The sequence below is a fragment of the Neovison vison genome, chromosome 7, assembly GCF_020171115.1.
Source record: "Neovison vison isolate M4711 chromosome 7, ASM_NN_V1, whole genome shotgun sequence".
NCBI lineage: Eukaryota > Metazoa > Chordata > Mammalia > Carnivora > Mustelidae > Neogale > Neogale vison.
Genome location: NC_058097.1, coordinates 11,657,557 through 11,684,679, shown reverse-complemented (window position 1 = coordinate 11,684,679; position 27,123 = coordinate 11,657,557). Strand labels below are relative to the sequence as shown.

The 27,123-nt window shown below is 52.5% G+C and overlaps 1 protein-coding gene and 1 long non-coding RNA gene across 6 annotated transcripts in view; one reads left to right on the top strand and one right to left on the bottom strand.

The window, feature by feature from the left end:
* The window catches only part of ZFP1 (ZFP1 zinc finger protein), a 41,225-nt gene extending 36,950 nt beyond the window's left edge, over nt 1–4,275 (top strand). For all 5 annotated transcript variants that reach the window (XM_044255722.1, XM_044255718.1, XM_044255721.1 and 2 more), the window contains one exon: nt 1,382–4,275. In XM_044255722.1, the coding sequence (XP_044111657.1) occupies nt 1,382–2,457 (1,076 nt within the window). In that variant the 3' untranslated portion in view covers nt 2,458–4,275. The remainder of the gene's footprint in view (nt 1–1,381) is intronic.
* LOC122911234 lies at nt 98–23,878 on the bottom strand. Its single transcript, XR_006385447.1, has 6 exons — nt 23,495–23,878; nt 22,682–23,025; nt 5,515–5,773; nt 4,700–4,768; nt 2,910–3,027; nt 98–202 (listed from the first exon to the last, which is right to left on the bottom strand). It is a non-coding gene; the product is annotated as an uncharacterized LOC122911234 (long non-coding RNA).
* Nucleotides 23,879–27,123: the final 3,245 nt, after the last annotated feature.

Sequence of the window (27,123 nt, the reverse complement as noted above, 5' to 3'; positions counted from 1 at the left end):
GGGCCTCTTTCTGGTGCAGTTCAGTGTCCATTACCAAAAACTCTTGAGTATCTGAATTTCTGAGTGGTTCTGGCCTTGGGCTCCAGTTGTTTAGCCATGAGAGAGCAGACTCTTAAGCTGTGCCTTTATTTTGGAGATTTCTGAAGTCCGGGCTATGTTCCATTAGCAGTTATCGGATATCAAATCAGATGTGATTTTCAGGCTACAGGAAGAGAAGAATAGATAGCATATTAACAATTGCCAGTTCACAAATTTCTAAGGAAGATAGCAAAAGAGGGAAGGAGAATCAGAAGCCAGTGGAAGTAATATCCTAGGAATTATGAATGGGTTGAAATACTTCAAAACATTTTTTAAGAATCAGTTTTTCAGGTTCCCAAACCTTTAGAGATGGCCAAGACCAGATGACCTATATTGTTCAGATCTCAGAATCATACCTCCAACTACCAGTCTGTCCCTGCAAAACTTTTGTATTTTTCCCTCACTCTTGGCATTTGCCTAACCTGCCCTAAACCTTTGTGATTAGTATTCTCAGTTTGCCAGAATGGTGACTGTGACATTTTAGGTCTTGGAATTGGTATAATAGCCGTAAGGAATTTTTTAAAAAAAATTTTTTTAGCATAAGGGTGATATCTTTGTTCTAGACACAAATGGCAGCAGGATCACAAGAGTCAGGAATGATCACAAGAGTCAGGAATAATCAGGAACACACAGATGAAAATAAAGGTTATTTCAGGTCTAGGTCAAGGGAATAAATCTGATCCTTAAGATTTCTTTCAAATTAAAGCAGGGACAAGATGGGTTTAGAGAAGAAATTAAACATAGTAGGATCAAAATGATTGTCTCAAGGATATGGGACTCTTGGATTAATTTTATTTCCTACAAATAGGAGTTCTGGATCTTGTCATCCACTTGCAAAAGTAAAGAGATGTGAATCCTTGCAGCACTGTCAGCTCTGAAGACCTGCCAGAAGTGTTGGCTCTAGGAAGTGAAGTGGCAGAGATGAGCAGCCCACAGTCATTCAGAGCCTCAGCGGAGCTAAACTCAGATCAGTTTGGCCTTTTTTCCTTAACATCTTCATCTGTGCTAACTGTTCGGTGTCCTTAAGGACAATTCTTAATCTCCTTTGTCCCCAGACTTTCCAGCCTTCCCACATCGTTTGTGCCCTGTTCGGTGCTCTTTTTTTTTTTTTTACTGTCAAGGCTACTTAAATCCATTGCCAATTTCTACTTTTTTTTTTTGCCAAGGGCTTTTGTCTTTCAAAGCTTAAGAACTAGGTAGAATTTGCATTGGAGATTCTAATACTGGAAGACTGGATCCCACACTCAAGAGGCAGCCTCACACTTCCATTCTCTAATGTTGTACTTCATGTGCTCTTTCCTAGAGGTGTGGAAGGCCGACGACCAGATGGAGCGGGACCGCAGCAGCCCAGATGAGCAGGCGAGGCCATTTATCATTTTTAAGAACCAAACCCCAATGGAGGAAAGAGGTAATCTCTTTGGAAAAACATTTAATCTGAGCACAGATTTTGTTTCTTTAAGGCAAGTACCCTATAAATACGACTTATATGAAAAAACTTTGAAATCAAATTCAGACTTAATGAATAGTAATCGAAGCTACATAAGAAAGAGACCTGATGAGTGCAATGGATTTGGGAAAGCACTCCTCTGTCTGAAGCAAGAGAAAACTCATAATGGATTAGAGTACTCCGAATATAACAAAAGTGGAAAAGTCTTTAAAGAAGGCATTTTTAAACATCAGAAAATAAGAAATTTGGTACAACCTTTTATTTGTAATTACTGTGACAAGGCTTTCTCCTTTAAGTCACTCCTCATTAGTCACAAGAGAATACACACTGGAGAAAAACCTTATGAATGTAACGTATGTAAGAAAACCTTCTCCCATAAGGCAAACCTCATTAAGCATCAAAGAATTCACACAGGGGAGAAACCCTTTGAATGTATTGAATGTGGAAAAGCCTTCACCCACCAGTCAAACCTCATCGTCCACCAGAGAGCGCACATGGAGAAGAAGCCCTACGAATGCAGTGATTGTGGCAAGACATTTGCCCAGAAATTTGAACTTACTACACACCAGAGAATTCACACGGGAGAACGACCCTATGAGTGTAATGAGTGTGCAAAAACCTTCTTCAAGAAATCCAACCTCATCATACATCAGAAAATTCACAGCGGGGAGAAGCGTTATGAGTGCAGCGAGTGCGGGAAGTCCTTTATCCAGAACTCGCAGCTCATTATACACATGAGAACTCACACGGGGGAGAAGCCCTATGAATGTACTGAGTGTGGCAAAACCTTCAGCCAGAGGTCAACCCTTAGATTACATTTGCGAATCCATACAGGGGAGAAACCATACGAGTGTTCCGAATGCGGGAAGGCCTTCAGCAGGAAATCCCGCCTCAGTGTCCATCAGAGAGTTCACCTGGCGGAAAAGGCCTGAGACTGCAGCCAGCCGGGCCCGTGGCGACCCCTGCCACCCCAGCCCTTCCCGCAGGGGAGAAACCGCACGAAGGTACCGAAGGAACATGGAAATTCACAGTGAGCTACCGTCCGTCGCATCGAAAAATGTGTAAAAACAGGTTCCCCTCCGTACAGTGTTACACCAGGAGTTAGCTGTGCTGCCCAGCTAAAGAGTATCTAGCAGCTCACAGCAAGTGTAAGCAGACATGCGCAGTTGTATTACAGTGAGTTTTTTGAAGTCTTGAATTACTCAAGAATGAAATATTCTGGGCAGCAGTATAAAGGATCACTACCTTAGTGGTTATGTGTGATCCTGTCTTGGGTCTACACATGTAAATTTGACACAGTCACTGGGAGTTTGAGATTCTTGTCCTCTGACAGTAGGGGCACAAGTAAGATTTTCCATGCGAAACAGCGTGTGTTTTTCAGTACCTTTCGGAGCCCATATGCATTCCACATGAAACAGGTGACAGTCTCTGTGGCGTATGGCCGCTGTTCTCTCCTCCTCGCTGCCCTAGAGAGTCGGTCTGCCATCGTTGTCCCGCTGCCTCTTCAATAAACAAAAGACAAAGTTGAAGTTCTAACTTGCTTCTGGGGTTGCTGGAAAGCATTCTTCCCATCAGTATGTAAGTGAGCGATCATCAAGAGGGGATTGGGAGAGGGCAGGAGCTCGGTGGGCCGGCGCCCCGTGCCCCAGCCCACGTGGCGCCATCGCTGGTGTGCAGCCGCCGCGCAGGTGTTCACTCCAGATGCATGTCGTTCAACATAGCGTATAACCCAGAAACTACGTGTACTTTTATTTGTGCATTTCCCTATTTCTCCTAATACTTTACAAATTGTCTTACAAAAAAGTAGGATGTGTATGTGGTTCGCAGATGTTACATTTTAGAGACTTAGAGGAAAAATGTAAGAAACTGTCAGTAAATGTCTTACTGCTTTTTAAAATGTCCATGTGCACAACACACTTTAGAAATGCATTCTTGCCACATTCTGTTTAAAGGAGGCATTTCCGCTCCCTGAGTTTCATGGTCACCTACCGAAAGCATCTCCCTTCGGAAGTTGAGTAGAAGTTAAGCCTTGCCTTTAAAGGTTCACAAACACCTTAGACTTTTTGGTGATCTCTCCATATGTTTAACAATTAACCTAAAAAGCTTTTCGCATAACTCAGAGGCACACCATGTTAGTATTGATTTCAAATTCCCAAGTTTCTCTCCTGATCTATCATATCACACAGCAGATTTGTCACTGGCAACTATAACTGGCCTTGTGTCTTCCTTGTTCCTGAATGTCACTGATGTGTGCGAATCTGTATGAGTGTGAGAGACTTTCTGAACAGATTTACCAGAACAGCTATAGTCCAGGAAATCTCTTGTCTTTCTAAATTGTCATCTTGTCTACTACCAACAAGGAAGCAGGGGAAAAGATTCATTTCATACACCGCTGTTAGAAATGTGTCAAGTGTGACTCTTAACATTAAGAATACACCTACCCTTCAGTCCAGGAGTCTCACTCCTGGGACTCTATCCCTAAGACAACAAAGTGCCAGTACTTAAGATTATATGTTTATCAACGTATATTGTATTTTTTGATAAGGACAAAAAAAGGAAACAATGAATGACCATCAGAAAGAGAATGGTTGAATAAGCTGCAGTAAAAATGTACCATGGCTGGATGGTATCCCATGGAAAAGAATGTGTAGGAGCAAATGCCTCCAGATCAGATGAAAAGAAGAGAGGGAGGGGGGAGAGGAAAAGGGGAGAGAGCATTCGTGTGTGTACACCACATTTTTAAAATAAAGATCTAAGTATATGTGTGTTTGTGTGTATTTGTATGATTTTATGATGCTGGATAATAAGTTCTAAATATCATGGAGTCTAGTGGAAAATGTTTCATGCATTCCTTGGTCCCTGAATTAACTCATTTATACTAAAACACCATAACTCACTTGTAACACAATTAAATCATTATTCATAATTAACATTAGTTAACACAACATGAGGCAGGTTCTCGTACTTTATAAACAGCTCTAGCTTTCATAGCTGTGGGGTATGCTTGAGCCTATGTTCACCATGATAACACATATTTGACATTCATTGTTCACACAAGGAAACATTTAATACAAAAAAAAAAAAAACGAAAAGGAAAAACCTATGAAAAATTTTCAGGGAAGCCAAGCTCATTATCACAAATCAGCAAGTTGCAAATGCTTTGAGAAAACATACCTACTTTTACAAATGCAAAGGTAACTGCTGGGGTGACTGTCCTCTCGTGGGCTGTTTGCTCCCAAGGTCCTAGAAATCCAGATCAGAGAAAAAAATTCCCTTGTAATCCTCATAAATCAAAGTGGTTTTAGTCTTGCAGGATGCTGGGGACGGTAGGCCAAGAGGCAGTGCACTTTGCACAGCAAAACCCAGCCCGCAGGGGTCTCCAGATTCTGACCTCTGCCTATCTGTTTTGTTTTGTTTTAATTTGACAGCACAGCAGGGGAGCAGCAAGCAGAGGGAAAGGGAGAAGCAGACTCACCAAGCAGGGAACCCAATGTGGGACTTGATCCCAGGGCCCTGGAATCATGACCTGAACCAAAGGAAGACACTTCTATTTCCACAGATAACCTTTTCATAACTAAAATGCTTAGATACTTACACTTCTCCCCGTTGTTTAATGCTTTATAAATTTAAAGTTGGGGATCATGTTGCATAAAGCTGGCATGGATAAATTTGATTGGCATCTCTCTATTCTGAAGTCTAGGGATGGTGGGGGGTTGTAGGTCGGAGGAGACCGCGGGGTGAGCGGCTGAGGCACAGCTTGCCAAACCATGGCCATGTGAGATGCCGTGGGTCCTCAAGGTTGGGGCAGGTGACTTTGTGGAACGCAGCTAGAGGTTTCCTTCCAGGCGCCCCCCCCCCGTCCCCCACTCTGTCTTCGTTCTCTGTGGCTGCACAATGACACAGAACCCCTCTCCCAACCAGACAGCTGGTCTGGACGTCAGGAACCTGGGCCTCGTTTGGCTAGAATGTTTCTTGACTCAGATCCTTACCTGGATTGTCCCATCAAATCCAGCCGGCCTGAGGAGAGCGGACTCTGCTCTCCACATCCATCTTCTGCCTCGGCTAGGTCTGTACTCCGGGGATTCTGAAGGCGAAAACTCCCGCAGCTCATCCTGCCGAGCCCGAGTCAGGAGAACGGGTCTAGGACCCTGCTCCGGTGCTCCAGATCTCCGCGCAGCGTTGGTGACCTTCATCCTCGGTCTGACTCTTCCCTCCCGAGAGGCTGCTCTTCCAGCTCAGACGTACACACTGGATTGTATGTGATAGGTTTGAATTAAGGACAATCTACCTTTCTCCGTTTTATAAGGACTGTCAGAATGTTAACCAAAATACAACCAACCGAAACACACCTCTCGGGGCTAGTGGGACTCGTAAAAGAATCCAGAGATGGGGACTGAGGACTTCGGTTACCGGAAAGGGAAGGGAGCCTAACCCCCCGTGAGAAGCCCGGACCACAGCTGGGGACACTGACGGTGGACGTGGGGACATGCACTCACTCCAAAAGACATTTTGAGCACCAACGAGGCAGCAGGCGTCTGTGGCCCGCCAGGGACACGGTGGGAACAAGAGCCTGCTGGCCAAGCCGAGCTGCGGGAGGGTGGACACGCAGGTACGGGCCGGGCCTGCCCCGGTGAGAAAAACCAGAAGCCACAGGAAACCTCAAGTAAGGAAGAGCATCATCTGCTTTTTAAAGAGTGAGCTTGATCCTAACTGGGAGGGGCATTGGGGTAGGTGCCCAGAAACAGAAACCCGCCACTTAACAGGAGAACCCTAGGAGCCGAAGTTCTGCCAGGTCATGGCCCCCTTCAATGGCTTTCAACAAAATTTCAAATAGCAACAAAATGCTTTCTCTATTACCGACTGGTGGCCATCAGTGAGAAGTCCTCTTGCAAACTCAAGTTCACTTAAATTCCTGCTTTCATATATATATATATATATATATATATATATATATATATATATTTGAGATTTTACTTATTTATTGGACAGAGACACAGCAAGAAAGCCAACACAAGCAGGGGGAGAGGGAGAGGGAGAGGGAAAGGCAGGCTTCTGGCGGAGCAGAGAGCCCAGTGCGGGCGTTTCCAGGATCCCAGGACTCGGGTCATGACCCCAGCCCAAGGCAGATGCTCAAGGACTGAGCCACCGGGGAACCCGCCCCAGCCCGGATCTCTCCCTAATGTCTCCTGGTGTTTGAACCATTCCTCTTCCTCCAGCCCACCCAGACTCATGAGAATTACCCGTTCTTACCTCAAAACCCCAGAATTCCACACCCCAAAAAACAATTAGAGTAACCGTCCAGGTGATCAGGGACAGGCCAGACCTGAGCGCTTCCTCCACCGGGTCGAGGCTGAACGTGGGACGGGGAGTTCTCGGAGGCTGGTGTCCGGGCAGGTGCGGAGCCGCTGCTGGGAGCGCGGGAGGGTAGTGCGCGCCCCGGGATGCCGCTTAGCAAAGTGAGAAGAGGCCGGGACGGCGCCGGGGCTGCTGCCTTTCAAGGTGACGTGGCAGAGACCAAGACGGGGCTGAACGCTTGTGCTGGGCAGTATGTGTTTCAGGGTAGCAGGAGGCCTGTGGGACTGTGGCCTCATCACTTTGCTCGGGACAACAGACACCGCAATGTTGAAAAATAGCGCCAGACTCCGTTAGCGGCAAGCGCCGGGCTGCGGGTGGGGCGGGGAGTGGCTCCGAGTGCGGGAACCGGACGAAGGGCGGGCGCGGGAGGGCCGGGTCTGGGCAAGGAGGGCAGCCGAGGGTCCCTGCTGGGACGAATGGTCGTTGATGGAACAGGCCATCCAGAGGGGTGGGTGGGTGACGGCAGGTGGACAAACATGACCAGATGGGTCAAGCTGCTGAGGATGCTAAAGGCCACCTGTGACCTGAAGAGGTGAGACACTTCAGACGCCAACAACAAATATTAGCAACAGCGGCCGCCGGCGGACAGCAGCAGCCGGGCTGGGAAATCGGTGCCGCTTGCTGGCCGTGCTCCGGGCAGCACGCTGCCGTTTGCTCTCTGCGCGTGAGCTCACTGAAGAGTCACCTGCTCCCGCCCCCGTGTCATTCTGAGTCCCTGGGCCCCACGGGATATCGTGGGTTCGTTCAGTCTCTGGTGGGATGTCACTTTAAAAAGGGACAAATAGGGACGCTTGAGTGGCGCAGTTGGTTGGATGACTGCCTCCGGCTCAGGGCGTGATCCTGGAGTCCCGGGATCGAGTCCCACATCAGGCTCCCAGCTCCATGGGGAGTCTGCTTCGCTCTCTGACCTTCTCCTCGCTCATTCTCTCTCTCACTGTCTCTCTCTCTCAAATAAATAAAATAAAATCTTTAAAAAAAAAAAAAAGGGACAAATATAGGGCGCCTGGGTGGCTCAGTGGGTTAAGCTGCTGCCTTCGGCTCAGGTCATGATCTCAGGGTCCTGGGATCGAGTCCCGCATCGGGCTCTCTGCTCGGCAGGGAGCCTGCTTCCCTCTCTCTCTGCCTGCCTCTCCGTCTACTTGTGATTTCTCTCTGTCAAATAAATAAATAAAATCTTTTTAAAAAAAAAAAAGGGGGACAAATATAAATGTCCCCAATAAGGGAGCAGAAGGCTGAGGACAGGCCGAAGCAGACGCCCCACAACCCCCACCTCCAGGGGACATCTGTGACATTCCTCAGGCACTCCTGGATGCCCTAAAGGAAAAACAAATAGTTAATCTATAGAGACTACAATCCCGCAAGACAGGAGTCTCAGTCTTAGCAATTAGGGCGCCTGGGTGGTTCAGTGGGTTAAGGCCTCTGCCTTGAGCTTGGGTCATGATCCCAGGGTCCTGGGATCGAGCACTGCATCGGGCTCTCTGCTTAGCAGGGAGCCTGCTTCCTCCTCTCTCTGCCTGCCTCTCTGCCTACTTGTGATCTCTGTCAAATAAATAAATAAAATCTTTAAAAAAAAAAAAAAAGCCTTAGCAATTTACAAGAACAAAGCATTTCTATCAATAACTGAGCTTCCAGAAGGAAATGTAAACACAATTAAATGTTCTCAGAACCTGCAGCCCACTGACAGCCACTCGAAGAAGGCGGAGTGTCATGTTCCTCCAGGAAGCTCCTGACTGTCTCACTGTTAATGCCTTACTGGAAGAAAAACCACCTTAACCTGACAATTCCAAGGCCTAGGGTATCCCAAGAGTCTTCTCTAACATACAAAAATCCTTTAGAAACCCTCCCTTTTCCTTACCTCCCCCCAACTCCCAAATACATCATCAGCCGCACCCCCCAAACCAGCTGCTCACAGAGAGAGGTTTCAAGAATTCCTTCTTGGCTTTCGGCTCCAGACCTCACCTACATTCCAAAACCCCATCATCCCGAAACGCACGCAACCAGCATTTCCTAAACACCCTGAGGGGTGCATCAGTCCCCTGGCAAAGGGAACTCCTCTGTGGAAGGTTCCTGGGTGCTGCCCAGTGCCTTGGCGAACCCACTGCCCCGTGTCCGGCATGAATGTGCCAGAAGTCCAGGGGCTGTAACCAGAGGCAGACCCCAATCCCAGGGGGTTCCTAGAAAGGGAACGGGCTGCCTTGGAAGCAAGGTACACAGGAATATCACCCACAAATTTTTCCAGCAACAACACAAGATGAGGGTAACAGAAGAAAATCACCAAGTAGAAACTGGGATCAGAAACTATCTTAACTGAAACTCAAACCTTTAAGATTTTATGCAGAAGGACAGAAAGAAGGGAATTGACAGGCTGCCCCAGGTTTGGGGACTGAGTTCTGCATTATGACTCACGGCTGCTCTAACGCTTTTACCGGCCAGTGTCTCCGGAGACCCTACAATGCTGATACCCATAACCCGCTCAGAGATCCGTCCAGGCTACAGGCTTGCTTCCCCTGAGACACCACAGACCCGGCGTCCCTCGGCTCTCGCCTGACTGGGGCAGAACCAAGCAACGTATCTCACAAGGCACCCCCGTTGCCAAAGGGAAAGCTAGCGGCGTTAGAGACCTGCAGTGATGGGGAAGGCGGGGGGGAAGGGAAGGCAAAGGCCCCAGAGCCACCCACGCGTGCCACGGCCCTGCCTCTCCTCGCTCGGACGCTTACTGCCGCGTGCTGTGCCCGCCCTTCGGTCCCCGCGATGACAGCTAAGGCTCTCAAAGAATGGAAAACATGGACGAGCTGTGCAAAGGTAGCAGCCTTTGCTGCTCCATTGGTAGAAGGGCCCCACGCCTGATCCCACTGCGTGTGTGGGAGAGGGGTTCCCCCACGCCCACAAGCGATTCTCGGACACCCACGGGGTGCCCTAAGACTCAGCTCAATTCTGACGCTACCCACTTAGAGATCACATCAGACTCCACAGGTTAAATGTCAGTCCTAAACTCCTTGTGCCGTCTGGGTCCATGATCAGAGGAGCGAGACATACAGAGCAAAGGTCAAGCAAAGCTTGATTTCGCACCAAGCATCGAGAATCAAACCGACCGGTGGGGCCGTCCCTTATGGAGAGAGCAACCCCCTCCCCCAAGCCTCACAGACTAACTGTTATAGAGCAAAGGCCATGTGGTTGAGCCTGGCCACACACGGGTGGCCAATGAGATTGCAACACACAGGGAAAGCTGCGCAGCCATGCTAGGTCCCACACGGGTGGCCAACTGAACTACAGTTCACCCCACAGTAGCTATTTGAACTGGCCTATCATCTTGGTCAGAATTGGCGCCCAAAAGGTGGGGCCCACACTCCTTGGTAGCTAGGGAGACCGTATGCGCCCTTTACTGATTGGATGTCTCCACCTGGCCGGGCTCGTCCTTGTACTCTGGGCTCTGTTTCCCGGACTTGCTTTTAAGTAAGTTCCCCTGGGGGCGGCAGGGTCAGCTGAAGTTCTACTGCATAACCCACAAAATCACTGCTGAACCAAGATGGAATTGCTCTGGCTAGGGAGGCCCATACAGGGCGTGTTTATGAAGGCTTCCTTACACGGCAGGATTGATCAAATCACTGACTGAACTCAGTGTCCAGGTTCTCTCCTCTCCCGAAAGGACAAGGGGTGGGACTCAAAGTCCCAACCCTTTAGTCGCTGGGTTGGCTCCACTGGCAACCAGCTCCCCCCGCTTAGGAGAGTTCCAAAAGTCAGCTCATTAACGTAACAGACATCTTTACCCCTCTAGTCACTTAGGAAGTTCCAAGGATTTCAGTAGCTCTATGCCAGAAATGGGGACAAGAGCCAAATACACATTTATTTTAAATCACATCATCACAGCCCATCCCCTCTTCTCAGAGGTGGAGCCCTTAGAGCAAAACAGTCTTAGAAGTCAGAAGTTACTGGCCTCTTCCTAGCATCCCATCCAGTCCTGGTAAGCTCCCGGTCCACGCCATCCTGTGACAGCATCTCCACGGGTGAGGTCACTCACACCCGCAGGTTACCATTCAGTGCCCTCGGCTTCCCAAAGCAGGAGTGGTCGCAAGGCTACACCACCCTTTCATGCCTCTGGGGTGGTCCAGTAAGAGACCTACCTCCTCTTGCTGGGAGCCTCTTTCAAGATGTGACTGTAATATTTTATTTCCCTCGTCACATAACCCACGTATTCAATCCTTGACCCACGGCTACTAGTTTTTCCTTCCCTCCATTTATCTCCCATTTTTACCTCTTTGGAAGGGACGTTCCGTACGGCCACTGTGCTGGCCTTGACTGCAAGCAGCTTCCGGACAGGGTGCTGTCCATTCATCTGGGCGCCCCCCGTCGTAAACCAAGCAGCGCTTTGTTGGTGAGAGGTGAGTGTTCCTAGAGCCCGGTGCATGGGACACTTGGTTCTGGTGGCTCCTTGCATGGCCCCAAAGGCTCCGAGAGAAAAAGAGGCTCCTGCTTGTGGATCCAGTGTGCTCCCATATGATGTCCACGTTCTTATGGAATCTTCTGGGCAGAGTGTGGTTCTCTGCCATCATCCAAGACGTTAGGAGAATCTCACCTTTCACGGTTATTTTATGTCCTGGCAACCTCCCAATCCGTCCCCGGTAGCAGGCTAATAACTGTCGCTCTCTGGAAAACCCCATCAGCAACATCCGTGCCCGCTGGTCTGGTCCAAAATCCCCCAGTCACTGCGGGGAGGCTGTCCCAGAAAAGCACCTATGCGAGCCGTGTCTTTCCACAAAGACGACTTTATTCAATCCTAAAGCAAGATTAACACAACTGTCCAGCGGTTTCAGGATTCCCAACTCAGCGACATTTCACACGCATTTAACTTGGCTTCCTTTGTGCCCAAGGCAAAGTCCAGAAACACAAACTCACAACACAGATACAACCAGGGTAAGAAGCTCAGGAAACGAACGCGAGGGCCGTCTGGGACCAGCTGAGAGGAGGCCTCCGCGGGTCTGGACTTCCTGCTTACTCTGCTCAACGCCGAGCAGCGAGGCTGCGTACAGGGATCAGTCGGGCAGACATCTGGTGGCATCCTGCCTTCCTCACGCGGCCAGACGCAAAACGGTCACCGTGTGGCGAGTCTGACAGCTCGTTGCCGAAGTCCTCGCTTTCTAGCGGGGTGTGATCAGCCTTGGGCCCCTGCGGGTCTCCTGGGGCTAGTGATGGGCCTCTCAGTTCTTCCAGGTTCACACGGCCTCACGGACTATCAGTCCGTAGTCCTGCCGGTCCGTGCTGGCTTCGGGAAAACCTGGCCGTGGCTCCAACGCCCTTTGCCCGCTTGCATCACTGTTTAACATGAGTGACTCCATCTTGCTCTCTACAGAGGCACTCATGGGCTTTTGCCTTAAGCCCCCGTCTGGAGTACAGGTGGCAGACACTTCCACATCCCCTGTGAGTGGGGATGACATGGTCCAAAGGCACTGGGAGGGCTTCGCCTTTTGTAGTTCAGACACGGCTTGCCTTCGTTCAGGTCCCCACTCAAACACAACCTTTTTGTGGGTTTAGAGACGGGAGTGAGCAAATCCCCATGGAGGGTGCATTCTCCAAAATCCCAATCAGCTAACCCAACACCAGCTTCTTGTTGGTCCTAGGCACGGGCAGTGACATTTACTGTTAGTTGCTGGCTTGATATCCCGAGTGGCTCCTGCCCACGTTTTCCCTGAGAATTTCACGGCTTGAGGAGACCTTGGTCCCTTCCTGGATTTATGACCCCGGACGAGTGGGTCATGTGCACCATTGTCACATCCAAATGAGTCCCAGCCTGACCTGCATTTTCCAGTCTTTCACATCATTGATGTAGCATGTTAGTACACTGCACACCTGCATCAGTTCGAATCCCTTGTGACCACATCACTGACAGCACCGGCGACATCACATAAGCAGGGGCAGCTCAGTGAACATAAATCGAGATCCTTCCCACACGCAGTGGGCTCCTTTCCAAGAGCAAGAGAGGAAAGCTTTTGCAAGACCAGTCACCGAGGACCAGCCTCCTTTAGCCTACTGTGTTTCCTTCTGACCTTTCTTCTTTTGTTGTTTGTTTTGTTTCAAGGTTTTATTTTTAAGTCTTCTCTACAGCCAACGTGGGGCTTGAACTCCCAACCCTGAGATCAAGAGTCACGGGCTCCTCTCCGCGGACTGAGCCAGCCAGGCGCGCCAAGCTTGTTGTGTTCTCTGCATGGCCGGAGCCGCGGAGGCTGTGGGCCTCTGGGTTCCATCCTCAGAGTCTTACCGTTGGTGGCCACTGTTAGGGTCCGTGATCAAAGGAACGAGACTGATACAAAGCGAAGTCAAGCAAAACTTTATTTCGCGCCAAGCATCAGGAATCAAACAACCGGTCAGAGCTACCTCTTACGAAAAGGCGGTGACGATGAACCCAACAAGGTCACTTCCAAGAAGGCCACTCTGGACGAGGCCGCTCTAGATGACGCTGCTGCTCCGCAGATGAGGCCGCTCCATGATTGGAGCCGTTCCCAAGAAGAGGCCACTCCCAAGACAAGGCCACTGCTCAATGAAGTTGCTCCCCGGACAAGGCCGCTCCCAAGAAGAGGCTGTTCTGGACAAGACCATTTCCTGGATGAGGCCATTCCCAATGACGAAGAAGCAACAATGACAAGGAGGACAACCCAGATGACACAGACTCTGCTCCCCACGATGCTACTCTGACCAGGTTTCCACCTGGAGGAAGCCACCACTGCGGACAAGGCCACTTGTGGTTCGGGGGTGGCGAGGCATTTTGCAGCGAGGCTGCTGGTGTCTAGGGGCCGTTGGCATCTCAGGGCTGCTTACGCCTCCAGACCGCTGGCATCTAGGGGCTGCAGGTGTCAGGACCGACTGCTGGCATCTAGGGTCTGTAGGCATCAGGACCGCAGGCGTTGAGGGACCGCTGACAACTGGACCGCTGGGCCGCCGCCAGAGGCTGGAGGTTGGAGGCGGCAGGCGGCGGCGCTCGGGGCCGCCGCCGGAGGCTGGAGGCTGCAGGCGGCGGCGCTCGGGGCCGCCGCCGGAGGCTGGAGGCTGGAGGCGGCGGCGCTCGGGGCCGCCGCCGGAGGCTAGACCGCCGGAAGCTGGAAGCTGCAGGCGGCTCGAGGCTGCAGGTGGCGGTGCTCGGGGCCGCCGCTGGAGGCTGCAAACGCGGTTGTAGCTCTTACAAGAGCTGTTACAGCTCTTCTATTCACCGTTGACTCCCTGCTCTCCGCCGCGCTTCACCGCTCTCTGCCGACTTCACCACTCTCCGCCGACTCCATCCCTCCTGCAGCAGCCCCCCCCCCCCAGAGTAACCTTTATGGGGGTGGTTAAGCCCCGCCCCTACACAGGTGGCCAATTGAATTCCAATTTTCCCAGTGGATATACATACGACTTACTGATTGGATGTCTCCACTCAGTCTGCCCCACCCTTACATTCAGGGTCCACAAGCAAGTTCCTCTGGGAGGGGCAGACCCTTACAGCCACGAGCCCTCGCTGCTCCCAGGAGGCACACAGGGCTACGGTGCCGAGAGCGTGTGGCCACAGGACTCCGGTTTGTAGCACATCATTACCCTGAGTCACCTCCTCCTGTTCACCGAGTGTTCAATCAACTGCTTATGTGGGATCGGGCTGGCCTCCACAGCGCCCCGATCTAAGCTCGGCCCCTAGTAAGACTTCGCCCACAGGTTTTGCCAGCATAGCGCATGGGCTCCTGCATCAAGGAGTCCCGGAAAAGGCTCCTCTCCCTATCCACCCCGCCCCCGGCACATCTGAGAAGCTTCTAGAACTGCTGTTCAGTTTTCTAACAGTGAAGTTACACGAGCTAAAGGCGCCCACTCCTCTCAGCTAGAATCTGGGTAATGGGCCCATTCAGTGGCTGAAGATCCCAGTTACCCCAGAGCAAATCCCACAGGGCTTGCCTGCTTCATCTGGGGTGTCCCACCTGGTATTTGTAAGGGGAGTGAGCGGTCCCCCTTCTCAAGACGGACACACCTCACAGGGCCTTTTATCCAGGCCGCCCAGCCGGCTGTTCCCTCGTGTGTCGGGACCGGGGCAGCCGTGTCCTTGCGGTCCACGTGGGACACCACCTCCCCAGGAGGGCATCCGACCCCTGTTGGAGGAGATCGTCGAGAAGACAGGCCCACGACTGAGCCACCAACTAGACCCAGTCCGCCAGAGGCGCCCGCCCCTCCCCTGACCTGGGAATGCGTGTTCCCCACCGTCCCTGTCCCAGGAGCCCCTGCGAGGATGAAGCCTTGAGAGATTAACGCGTTCGAGGCCACCTGGACGGTACACGTGACTGGACCCCACTGACGCCTCTCTGTGAACATGAGGTTCTGGACGGCAGCAGCCCACAAGAGCCTTCATGGAAGCCCCTCCTCACGAAACCTGCCGTCTACCAGGCCTCGGGGGTCCATCTCTTCCTCCCCCCCTGCCACGGAAGCTGGTTTCAGATCTCACCCGGAGAGCTCCCGGGGTTGTAACCCACCAGTTCCGAAGCGACAGGGCTCAGCCCCACAGATGACACGGGCACCCCTCCCCCACTCCGGACACGGTCACCAGGTCGGGTTGCCCCCCTGGGCCTCCAACGGACTCGCCATACACCGGAGCCCTCCCTTGTGCCCAGTTCATTCGCCGGAGCAGCTCAGAATTCAAGAAACCCGTTTCCTCACTAGGTTACTTTCTCATTGTAAAAAGATGTAACTCGGGAACAGCCAGACGGAAGGCAGGGGGCAGGGTCGTGGCAGACGGGCCCCAGCATCCGTGCTCTCCGGGGGCCGCACGCTTCTGAATCTTCACCTGTTCTCCAACCCCGAGACCCCCAACTTAGTTCTTCCAGGCTTCTGTGGACACTCCATTACATGGGCGCGACCGATTAAATCATCGCCCACCGGTGACTGACCCCCATCTCCAGCCCCTCTCCTGTCCCCAAGGGTCAGGGCGTGCAACTCAAAGCGCCAACCCTTTCATCCCATGATTGGCTCCACTGGCAACCTGCCACCCCATCCTTAAAGGGCTTCCAAAAGTCCCCCATTAACCTAACCAAAGACGCCTCTAGGGTTCTCACCACTTAGGACATGGCCCTGGTTGTAGGAGGTCTGTGCAGCGACAGGGACAAAGACCAGGGATGTATTTATTATACGTCACAGTACCACAACTGGGTTTACCCTTCACGGGACCACAGTGACCCAGATGACCCCTTCTTCATTTCCAACCCTGAAGAGGCTCACCTCGCCCAGAGTGGAGAGGAATTCTTCTGGCAAGGTCCTCCCCCTGATCACAGGGCACAGTTACTACGTTGACTGGCATCGCTAAAACCAAGACCCTGCAGGGCACGGACGCGGTTCCTAGACACGGAGGAGACACCCCCCCCCCGGACACGCAGATCCTCCCGACCCACGTCCCTCCACTCCTCCCACCCCGGAAGGGTCACCCCACCAAAAATTTCCTTCAACAGAAAAGGCTGCCCGCTTCTTTCCAGTAAACCTGTGGTCCAATTTCGCCCACTAAGGTAAACCGAACGGTAAACCTTTCTTGGGAGTTACGAAAACTCAAGGTTCCTGGCCGCTTGCTCTGGACAGCCGCTCTCCAGACGCCAGGCCCTGAAACTGGCATGCCCCCAGCTACAGCCCCTCTGCTGCCCACCGTCCTGCCACACACTGCCCCCGTGACCCCGAGCCCGTCCCGGCTCTGCCCCCTTCACTAACCTCCGGGACTGGCAGTCACCTAAGCACCTACCCTGAGACACTGGCAGCCCCCAGTGGGCCTGTCCCACTTCCTGGAGAGAATCGTCCCTATTCCACCTGGTGACCCACCGAGAAAATAAAAATACGCAGTCCGGGGGTGCCTGGGTAGCTCAGTGGGTTAAGCCTCTGCCTTCGGCTCAGGTCATGATCTCAGGGTCCTAGGATCTAGCCCCGCATCGGGCTCTCTGCTCTCTGCTCAGCAGGGAGCCTGCTTCTTCCTCTCTTTCTGCCTGCCTCTCTGCCTACTTGTGATTTCTCTGTGTGTCAAATAAATAAAAATCTTAAAAAAAAATATGCAGGGGTGCCTGGGTGGCTCAGTGGGTTAAGCCGCTGCCTTCGGCTCAGGTCGAGATCTCAGGGTCCTGGGATCAAGCCCCGCATCGGGCTCTCTGCTCTGCAGGGAGCCTGCTTCCTCCTCTCTCTCTGCCTGCCTCTCTGCCTGCTTGTGATCTCTGTCTGTCAAATAAGTAAATAAAATCTTTAAAAAATATATATATATGCAGTCCGTTTGGGCTCAGTGAGGCCCCAGTGTCCAAGTCAATATCATGTGAGGAAATCCCTCTAAATTCTCTGAAGCGAAGTCCTTGTACCCAAAGGCATCACCAGTGAAACTATCACAGGTACACGGACCCCTGAGATGTAACCACTCGGACACAGACCTCAGGTTCCCCGGGGGGGGGGGGGTCCCGGCTGGATCTTCCCAGGCGTGGGCGCGTCCACACCACCCCCACGCAGGGAACAAGCCCAAGCTCTCGGCCTTGCTGGTGGGACTCGCCACGTGGAGGCCGGCGACTCTTCCTCGCCCGGTGAGGACAGAAAGCCCTGCGGGGCACGGAATTACACCGGCTGCGATGACAGGAGTCGCGGAGCCCACCCTCTCCCGCTGCAACGGCCCCACGTGGCCGGCACACAAGCCGGTCACCAATGACGGCGCCTCACCCCGGCCTGGGTTCCCCCGAGGCTCTGATGGCTGTTCTCACACAGCCGACTGAGCACACAGGGCAGACGCAAGGAGCGTCCCTTGCAGTCACTGACGTGGCGAGAATGTTCTACGTGTTCTCCCACAGAGGAACTCCAGGCCCAATCTGGTTTCACTTTGGAAGGGGCCCCCCTTTTGTTTTTTTAAGATTTATTTACTTATTTGGCAGACAGAGATCACAAGTAGGCGGAGAGGCAGGCGGCTGGGGAGTGGGGGGGTGAGGGGGGCAGGCTCCCCGCTGAGCAGAGAGCCCGATGCAGGGCTCGATCCCAGGACCCTGGGATCATGTCCTGAGCCGAAGGCAGAGGCTTTAACCCACGGAGTCACCCAGTTGCCCCGGAAGGGGCCACTTTTAGGCAGTTCCCGAGGGGATGTGTTTTTTCATTTTTTAGACAGAGAGCAAGTGGGGGATGGAGAGAAGGAGGGAGAGAGAGACTCTTAAATAGGCTCCACACCTAGTGTGGAGTCCAACACGGGGCTCGATCTCACGACCCTGAGATCCTGCCCCGAGCTGAAATCAAGAGTCCGACGCCAGACTCCCTGAGCCACCCAGGCTCCCCCACGACGGGATATTTCAACAGCCCTACAATGACACGTAACCTCCACCAGGATTCAAACACCTCACAGTAAAAAGTATTGCTTGGGACACTCCAGTGGGGACTTCATGCCGAGGGGTCCCTCTGGGGAGGTGGTCCTGGCAGCATTGCACCCCCGCACAGGCCACCTACCCCACACACGCTCCACGGCCCAGCCCATCTGTGCCGTCTCTGGGCATCACCGGATTCTCTAAGGACTGAGAAGCCCCCAAGCGTCACACAGGCCTCACTGGCCCTTAAACCATCCACTCAAACAGGCAGGACACCTGCTCGGCCTTCTCATGCTCCAGAGGACACGCTCCCCCACCCTCCAGATGCAGCCACGCGCACGTCCGCCCCTCACCCTTAGCCCCACGTAAGTCCTCGGAGTCTCTGCAGCAAACACCCGTCTACCTGGCTTCCTACGGGGTTGATGCCTAAATGCCCTCCCCCAGCGCCAGCACAATCTGCGGCCCTTGAGCGCCAGGTTCTAGAATCCTGCTGGGCTCTTTGAGAATCCAAGGCCCTACCCAGCCCCACCCACTCTGAACAAGTCCCCGCACTGGCTGAGGTTAGAGACGCCCGCCTGCAGAAGCTCCGCCCGGCTCAAATGCCTGAAGGGTGGAAGGGGGGCTTCAGGAGGGGCTGACCCTGGCGTCAAAGGCCTTTCCCTTGCCTGAGAGCTGAGAAGTGAGAGTGACACCCCACTTCCTCTTTCTCCTGCTGTTTCCTGGGGGCGCCCCTTGGGACCAACTGTCTGCCGTGGACGGGTGTCTTCTTCACTGACAGTGACAGCACCGTCACACGCAAGCAGCTGGCTGGGGACCACGGCACCCCGGCCTCGGGCGCTCCGGCCCAGCCAACGGGTAGAACCTGTAGCTGCTGGCCTCGCCCTTGAGGAGATGGCGAGACGGGCCTTCTGCGGTCCACACTCCACAGACTGACCTTGTGGTCCGGTCTGACCAAGAGCCAAGGGACGAGTCCGCACAGAGGACCAGCCCACCTGGGCCGCCCGCACAGGGAAGCAGTCAGCGCCGGCCCCAGTTCCCACCGCCATTCGTCCCACACACTGACCGCTCCACTGAGGCCATTCGCCGCAAAACCTCGGACCCCTCCCTCCGGCCAGCGCCCACCCTTCCCAGCGCGCGCGAAGGGACCCACATAAGCTCAGGTCGCAGGGGGATTCGTGCCTGAACAGCCCTGGGCTCGGGACTCCCCCCTCCACAGCCGCAGCCAAGCTGGGGACAGACAAGTACGTTCTCCGCTCCCTGATCAGACCACGGACACTATCCTGCTGGGGACACGGTCCTGGGGAGACCTCCCCGCCCCCACCCGCCTGCCAACAGACCACCCTCCCTGGCCCCTGCTGCCCTCTGCTGGGCCTTCCAGAGGGGCCAGCGATGCCCCCGATGCTTCCCCAGGGCTCCCCTCGGGGACTCCCCCCATCCACAGCTCCTCCTCAAAGCAGGCCAGCTCCTTCCTTGTTAGCCCTGTCCCCTGGGACCACCTGACAGGACAGACTCTGACCAGGGTGCCCCCTCCAGCTCTCTGGAGACTCAGCATGGACACTCTACCACAGTGCTCCCCGGAACTCACTACCGCCCCCAGGCGGCTGGCGCCTTCAAGACACCCTCCTGCTTGCTTCTTGCCCGCTGGGCGTTCACACCCCATGCACCTCACACACCAAGTGTTACAGAACACCCCCCCCCCGACCCAGTTCCAATTCGTGTCATTTCTGACAGTCGTCACACCTGCACCCTCCAGGACACTGTCCTCATTACTTTGTCCTGATCCCACGCCTCGCTTCCGTAGGATTTTCCCAGCAGCTCACCCTCCAGTTCACACTGGTGAGCTCAGCAAGGCACACAGCCCAGCGTGAGACCCGCATCCCTGAATCCCCCTGGCCAGGTCGGGAGCCCATCAGGTTAGTGGGAGAGGACTTCCCGGGGAGTGCTGGCGACAGTGGGGACGCTCCAAAAACAACCACATACCCACCAGTCGCTCTCCGCGAGGGCTGCCTCATGAAGCTAAAATCCCGGCTAGTTTTCAGGCAACAGAAACCCTCTCTGGGGACCCACCTGTGGGCTCAACAAATGCGGGTTTTGAAGGTCGGGAGTGGCTGACCTCGGGCTGCGCACGGCCTGGGGGTTAGGGTTACTGGTAGACCCGGGGCTTCAGCATCGCACAGGCACAATGCTGGCACAGGACGGCTCCCGCCTGCGACTGCACCACAGGATGGAAACTCCAGGAACGTTGGAGAGCCCAGTTGGCGGGACTCAGGCCAAGCACGCCACGCGTCTGGGCGGCAAAGGGACTGAATCTCTTTTTAGGCGGTGTCCCCCTGCAAGCAATTCTAAAGGACACTCCCCCCCTCCCCACTTCTGCACACGTGGCTACAAGCTGATGCCATACGACTGTGTCAGAGGCCTTGTCGATGGCCCAAGATGTTAAGATATTCTACGACAGTGCCTCAGTCTCTGAAGGGATTGCCAGGGCCTCAGAGATCCCCAAGCCACTTTCACGGCTGGACTCGAAGTTTGGGGCCGGGCTACGCACTGGATTTCAGACGAGCGCCCGTGCAATTAGTGCAGGATTTGCTTCTATCATCTTCACTCGACGGTAATGAAGTAATGGTTAAACGTGCTCCACCGGACTTCTAAGCCAGCCTCTACCGGTGCTGCTAACACCGTCCCCCGCAGGAGCTCCCCGGGCATCACAGCAGGGGCTGATCTAGGGCTGGGTTGTAAGAAAGCATCTGACTGGAGCTGGTGATTCCCCAGGGCCTCCCTTCCAGAGTCGCTGCCTCAAATAAACCCTCCGCCAGCTGCTTGCCTCTCCACCGCCATACGCCTGCTTGCCTGTGTTTTGGAGATCGCACCCTTCGACCTCGTTTTTCCCTTCTTGGGCTTTCACTCCCGCGCGTGTCTGGTTGAAATTCACCGATAAAGGGAGTCCGGGAAATGCCGGGCGCGGGCATTCCTGGGTCCCCACGGGATGTGGCTGCGGCTGGGGTGAGCTCCCTGCTCTGCAGAGCCCCACGCACAGAGGAACGACCCCTGCCCCACAGAACCCACGATCCGATGCAGGAGAGGCCGGCGCAGGACAGGGTCTCCCACAGCAGGGCAGCCCAGGTGCGCCGGAGGTGGGGAGGGAGGAGCGTGGAGCAGGACGCGCACCTGACGCTGGTTAGGAGGCCGGCTGCAATCTCGGGCCCACAACGCCAGACTGGGAGGCAGCTCGGCCTGCGGGTCATCGTCCTTGATTTCTTTTGCCTGCACAGACCGAGCAGGGCCCCTGGTAGCGCTCCCTCTGTCGTGCTCTGGAGGACAGGGCCTCCACATCTGCGCAGGGCAGGGCCCCGGAGGCCACTCATCAGGGGGAGTGAATCCACACACCCGCTACCTCAGGGGTCCCAGCACGAGGTCACCGGCAGCTCTGGTCGTAGCAGCGCCTCCCTCCACCTGCCCTGGCCAGTGGCCAGGCCCAGGAGCCCTGCTTTCGGCTCTCTCCCCGGCACATTCTCCCCGGCTCTGCCAGGTGGGCACATCTCCTGAGCCTTCCTGTGGAACAGACAGCCCCTGGCCCTTCTGCCTGACGTGGTGCCTTCCCTCTGCAGCACCTTCTTCTGCACCTTCCATCCCTACACCCCACCCCGACCCCGCAGACCCACTTGGCATTTCTGCCTCATTGACTGTGGCCCAGGGCTGGTTTCGGTGCTCCTGGGAAACATCTTGGCAGCCCGGGGGCACCATCCCCTGGGGGCCTGGCCAGGGGCCCAAAACCTGTACCCTGGAAGAGTGCTCCCGGATCAAAAAAATCTCCCTCCTCCAGGGGGAAGTCCTGCCCCCTTGACCCTGAGTACTTGCGGGCTGAGCCCTACCGCACCCTTGGGGAACAGCTTCCTTCAGCTCTTACCAGGCCTGGCACGGCTTCAGGGCGGGGGTGAGGGGGTCGATGCCGGGGTGTCTGCTGGCCTGCAGGGCCCTGACCTAACGGCAGGCCTGTGCCAGCCTTGGTCAGCCTTGGAACCTGGCAACGCTGTGACTCAGTCCTGGACCCAGGCCTCAGCTTTCCTCACCAGGCGGACTCCAGAGGGGAGAGCCTCCTCCCGGGCTCTCAACAAGGCACGCCGGCTTTCTCAGCGAGCTTTTAACTGCCCGAGAATCACTCTCAGCTTTTCCTTTTCTTTCCCCAAAACTTAACTGGGCTTAGCAACAGCCACACCATTTCACGGTCCTTGTATTTTCTCCCTCACTCAAGGTTTTTCAAACTTTTGACATACGGAAAGCCCTGGTGAGTTCTCTCCGGCCAGAATAGCACCCCAGGTCGTCAGCGGTAAACATTTTAACAACTTCATGGTTACCTTGTTCCAGAAGCACAGAGGCCAGGAGTCTCCCTGCCAACCGGTGGCCCCTGGTCCAGCTCAGAACCCCACCCTGCAGCTGCTTTCTGGAGCCCACTTCTAGATGAAGCTCCCCATATAAAAAAAGCTTATCAGAAGGTGCTCCCTACCTGGTTCAGGAGCCGCAGCTGTTGGGCAAAGAGAAAAGCTTCAAGAAGAGCTGGGGCCTTTATAAACCCGCAGCCAATCAGGGCTTTGGGCTGCCTGGAAAGGAGGCAGGGCCTGGCTCTCAATGATTCTCTTCAGCTGAGGAAATGCCCAGAGAGGAGAGACAGCGGAGAGCTGCCTGGGGTGTCCACCATCCCTGTGTAAGCCGTCCCAGGATCCAGCAGGCTGTGGGTACCGATGCAGGCTGATACGTGGCCAGCAACTAGTGTGACATTGTCCAGAGGTAAATAACGAACATTCTCGTCTGATCAATTCCAATGTTTCAGTTGGGTAGAAGCAAGTTCACCTGTGCCCGGACACAGAGCCTAACTCAGAACAAGAATATGGGGCAGCAGATCCTGTCTTCCAGAGGCTCTGTCTGCAGACAGGCACAGACTTCCTGGTTCAATTGTGCACAGTTCGATTAACTGTACTTAACTGATCGCAAAAATGTATACTTAGAACATGGATATGTAAACCAACCTTTTCAACTGTAATTTTTATGAAATTTAAATGTGGATCAAGTAATCCTTTCGAGATTTGAGCATCTTGCTTGAGATGTGTTGTAAGTGCGAGTTACACACTGGATTTCAAAGACCAAGTATGAGAAAAAGAATCTAAAATAAACTGTTAATTCTAAAACGTTGATTACATGTTGAAATAATAGGTGCCTATCATGGGTTAAATAAAATATAGTAATAAAATTAAATCACCTATTTCTTTTTACTTTTTTTGGAAGGCTAGCGGGTAATGCAAAAATCACGGATTTGGCTTACCTTCGGTTTTGCACACACCTAGTTGGAAGGAAGTCAAGACGCAAGGCACTGCAATGTGGTTCTCGAACTGGCCACTAGGTGGCAATCTTAACCCAGGACTGCGATTTTCAGATTCCAGGAGGGCTTCTCCAACGATCAATCTCGAGGGAAATCTAGAGGAAAATATGGAGACAGGGAGAAAAGTGGGAGAAAGACCCGGGAGAGGAAAGGACACTCTGAACTGCGGGTTGTGTGTAGCCATGACTGTGACCAACAGCAGGAGGCTGCAGGCTCAGCTCTGGGAGAATAAAATAGAAGTGCACTGTCTAGGGTGCATTGTCCTAAGCAGGTGGCTCAGTTGGTTAAGCCTCTGCCTTTGGCTCAAGTCATGATCTCAGGGTCCTGGAATGGAGCCCCACACTGGGCTCTCTGCTCTGCCGGGAACCTGCTTTTCCCTATCTCTGCCTGCTTGTGATCTCTCTGTGTCCAATAAATAAGTAAAATCTTAAAAAAAAAAAAAAAAAGTGCATTATCTACCTGCCCCAGGCCCGCCTATGCCGGCTAGTGCAGCTGTCCTTGGATAAATGGGTCATGCAGAAACTGTGCCGGTGAGGAGCCAAGGTGGTCAGAGAGAGCACCTCCCTGCCCCCACCCATCCCTCCAAACTGCCTCTGGGTGCTGCTTTTCCTTGGAGACAGAGACTGAGCACCCGTGCAGCCCAGAGCAGTCTCCTGGTGGAAAAGGCAGTGATGAGCTGTGGCTGTGTACTTCTGGGTCCTGATCTCAAGGGACTGACACCCACCAGCAGCTCTGGCCTCTCTCCCTGTGTGTTGCGTGACCCAGTACTCCATGCCCCATATGCCAAAATAATGAGAATTCTGAGGACATCAGCTCCTTCAAATGGAAAATTACAGATTCCACTGGAAACAGATATGAGGGGGGAAAAAAACGGACCAAGACTTAAAATAGGCATAAACACCATACAAAATAAGATAATTTGCCAGCAATATCGAATTAGAACAAGAAACTAGGAGACACCTAGGTACCTCAGTCAGTTGGGCGTGACCTTCAGCTCAGGTCATGATTCCAGGGTCCTGGAATCGAGTCCCTCATCAGGCTCCTTGTTCAGTGAGGAGCCTGCTTTTCTTTCTTTCTTTCTTTCTCTTAAAGATTTTTATTTATTTATTTGATAGACAGAGATTATAAGTAGGCAGAAGGGCAGGCAGAGAGAGAGGAGGAAGCAGGTTCCCTGCTGAGCAGAGAGCCCGATGTGGGGCTCCAATCCCAGGACCCTGAGACTATGACCCTGAAGGCAGAGGCTTTAACCCACTGAGCCACCCAGGCGCCCCTGGGAGCCTGCTTTTCAATCCTCCCCCTGCTCATGCTCTCTCTCTCTCTGCCAATTAGATGAATAAAATCTTTAAAAAAAATTTTTTTTAAAGAAAGTGTTAAAAAAGAAAAGAACAAGAAACTAGAAAAAGAGCCAAGTAGAAATGATAGACATGAAAACCACAGTGATTCAAGTAAAGAACATAATAGAAGACTTAATAGTAGAAGTAAGACAGTTGAGAAATTGTGGGGTGCCTGGGTAACTCAGTTGCTTACGCATCTGACTCTTGATTTTAGCTCAGGTCATGATCTCAAAGTCGTGGGAGGAGCTCCGCATTGGGCTCCTGCTGGGCATGGAGCCTGCTTAAGATTCTCTCTCTCCCTCCACTCTTTGCCCCTCCCCAACTGCCCTCCCCCGTGCACACTTTAAATAAATAAAATCTTAATAAAAAAAAAAGAAATTGATGGGTTAGAAGGCAGGTTAAGAAACTCTCTCGGAAGAATCAAGAAATGAAAGGAATTAGGGAGGATTAAAAAGGGAAATGCCGGGTGGGAGGTTGGGGTACCAGGTGGTGGGTATTATAGAGGGCACAGCTTGCATGGAGCACTGGGTGTGGTGAAAAAATAATGAATACTGTTTTTCTGAAAATAAATAAATTGGAAAAAAAATAAAATAAAATAAAAATTAAAATTTAAAAAAAAAAAAAAAAAGGGAAATGCCGGTGTCTAGAAAACAGGGGTGCCAGAAAACGAGATGAAGAAAAAAACAGAAACGGATACAACTCTCTGGGTGAAGGACCTATAGATTCCTCTGATTGAAGGAAAGATGTAAAAAACCTTAGAATGGCAAACTCAAGGGTGCAACTCTATGATTCCATGTGTATGAAGTTCCAAAGGGGCAGAGCTAGGCCCTGGCACTGAGGTCGGCTCTGCCGAGGCTACCGGAGCACCGAGACGGAAGGGGCGACCCGGTCTCAGTGCTACTCCCGGGTCAGTTTGCTGTGTGACTGTGATCTCACAACAATTCATCTAACTGGGGCACCCGGCTGGCTCAGTCGGAGGAGCGCACGACTCTTGATCTTGGGGTCATGTGTTTGAGCCCCATGTGGAGGCGTAGATTGTACTTGAAATTTAAAAAAAAAAAAAAAAGTTCATCGAACTACCCACAGTTTGTGCTTTTTCTTGTATTATGTCATTCTTTGATAAAAAGGTCACTGGAGGGGTGCCTGGGTGGCTCAGTGGGTTAAAGCCTCTGCCTTCCGCTCGGGTCATGATCCCAGGGTCCTGGGATCGAGTCCCGCATCAGGCTCTCTGCTCAGCAGGGAGCCTGCTTCCTCCTCTCTCTCTGCCTGCTTCTCTGTCTACTTGTGATCTCCCTCTGTCAAATAAATAAATAAAATCTTTAAAAAAAAAAAGTCACTGAACCAGGAGAGAACACACTGCCATATAACTCCTAAATTGAAAAAATTATAATGGAGATAGAAAAACTTAGGACGACATAAATAAAAATTGATGGGCCGCAATGAAAGCCGTGCTTTGAGGGAAATTTAATGTCTGAAATATTTATATTAGGGAAGGGGAAAGGCAGAAAATGAATGAGCCACAGGGTCAAACTAAGAGGTTAGAAAATAACAAATAATAAACACAAAATGACTAGGAGGCTAGTGTTACCCGATACCAAACCCAGATGAAACGTTACGAAAAAAGAAAATTGTAGACCAGCATGACTCGTGAGTATAGAAGCAAAAGTCCTCCATAAAACATAAGCAAACCAAATCCACAGGGGTACTAAAAAGATTACCCACCGTGGCCAAATGGGATTTATCCCAAGCTTGCGAGGGTGACTGAACATAAGAAATGGATCAGTGGAACACACTGTGTTAACAGAAAGAAGAAAAACCTAAATGATGATCTCAAATGACGCAGAAAAAAACCTTTGACCAAATTCAACAGGCTTTCATGATAAAAAGCCCACAGACAACTAAAAAATACAGAAGAACCTGCTCGACGCTAAAGGGCATTTATGAAAAAGACACACAGATAACGTTGCATCCAATGGTGAAGGAGTGAAAGCTTTCCCGCTCAGATCGGGAACAAAAACAAGGTGTCTGCTCTCACCACTGCGAGCAAATACTGTATTGGAAATTATGGTCAGAACAAATTAGACAAGAGGGGAAAAAAATTAATAAAAGTCATTGAAATGGGAAAGGAAATAGTACAGCTACCTCTATCTGTGCATGACATGATCCTACACACGGAAAAGCCCAAAGAATCGACAAGCGAGCGATTCAAGTTAATAACATCAGGAAAGTGACGTGATG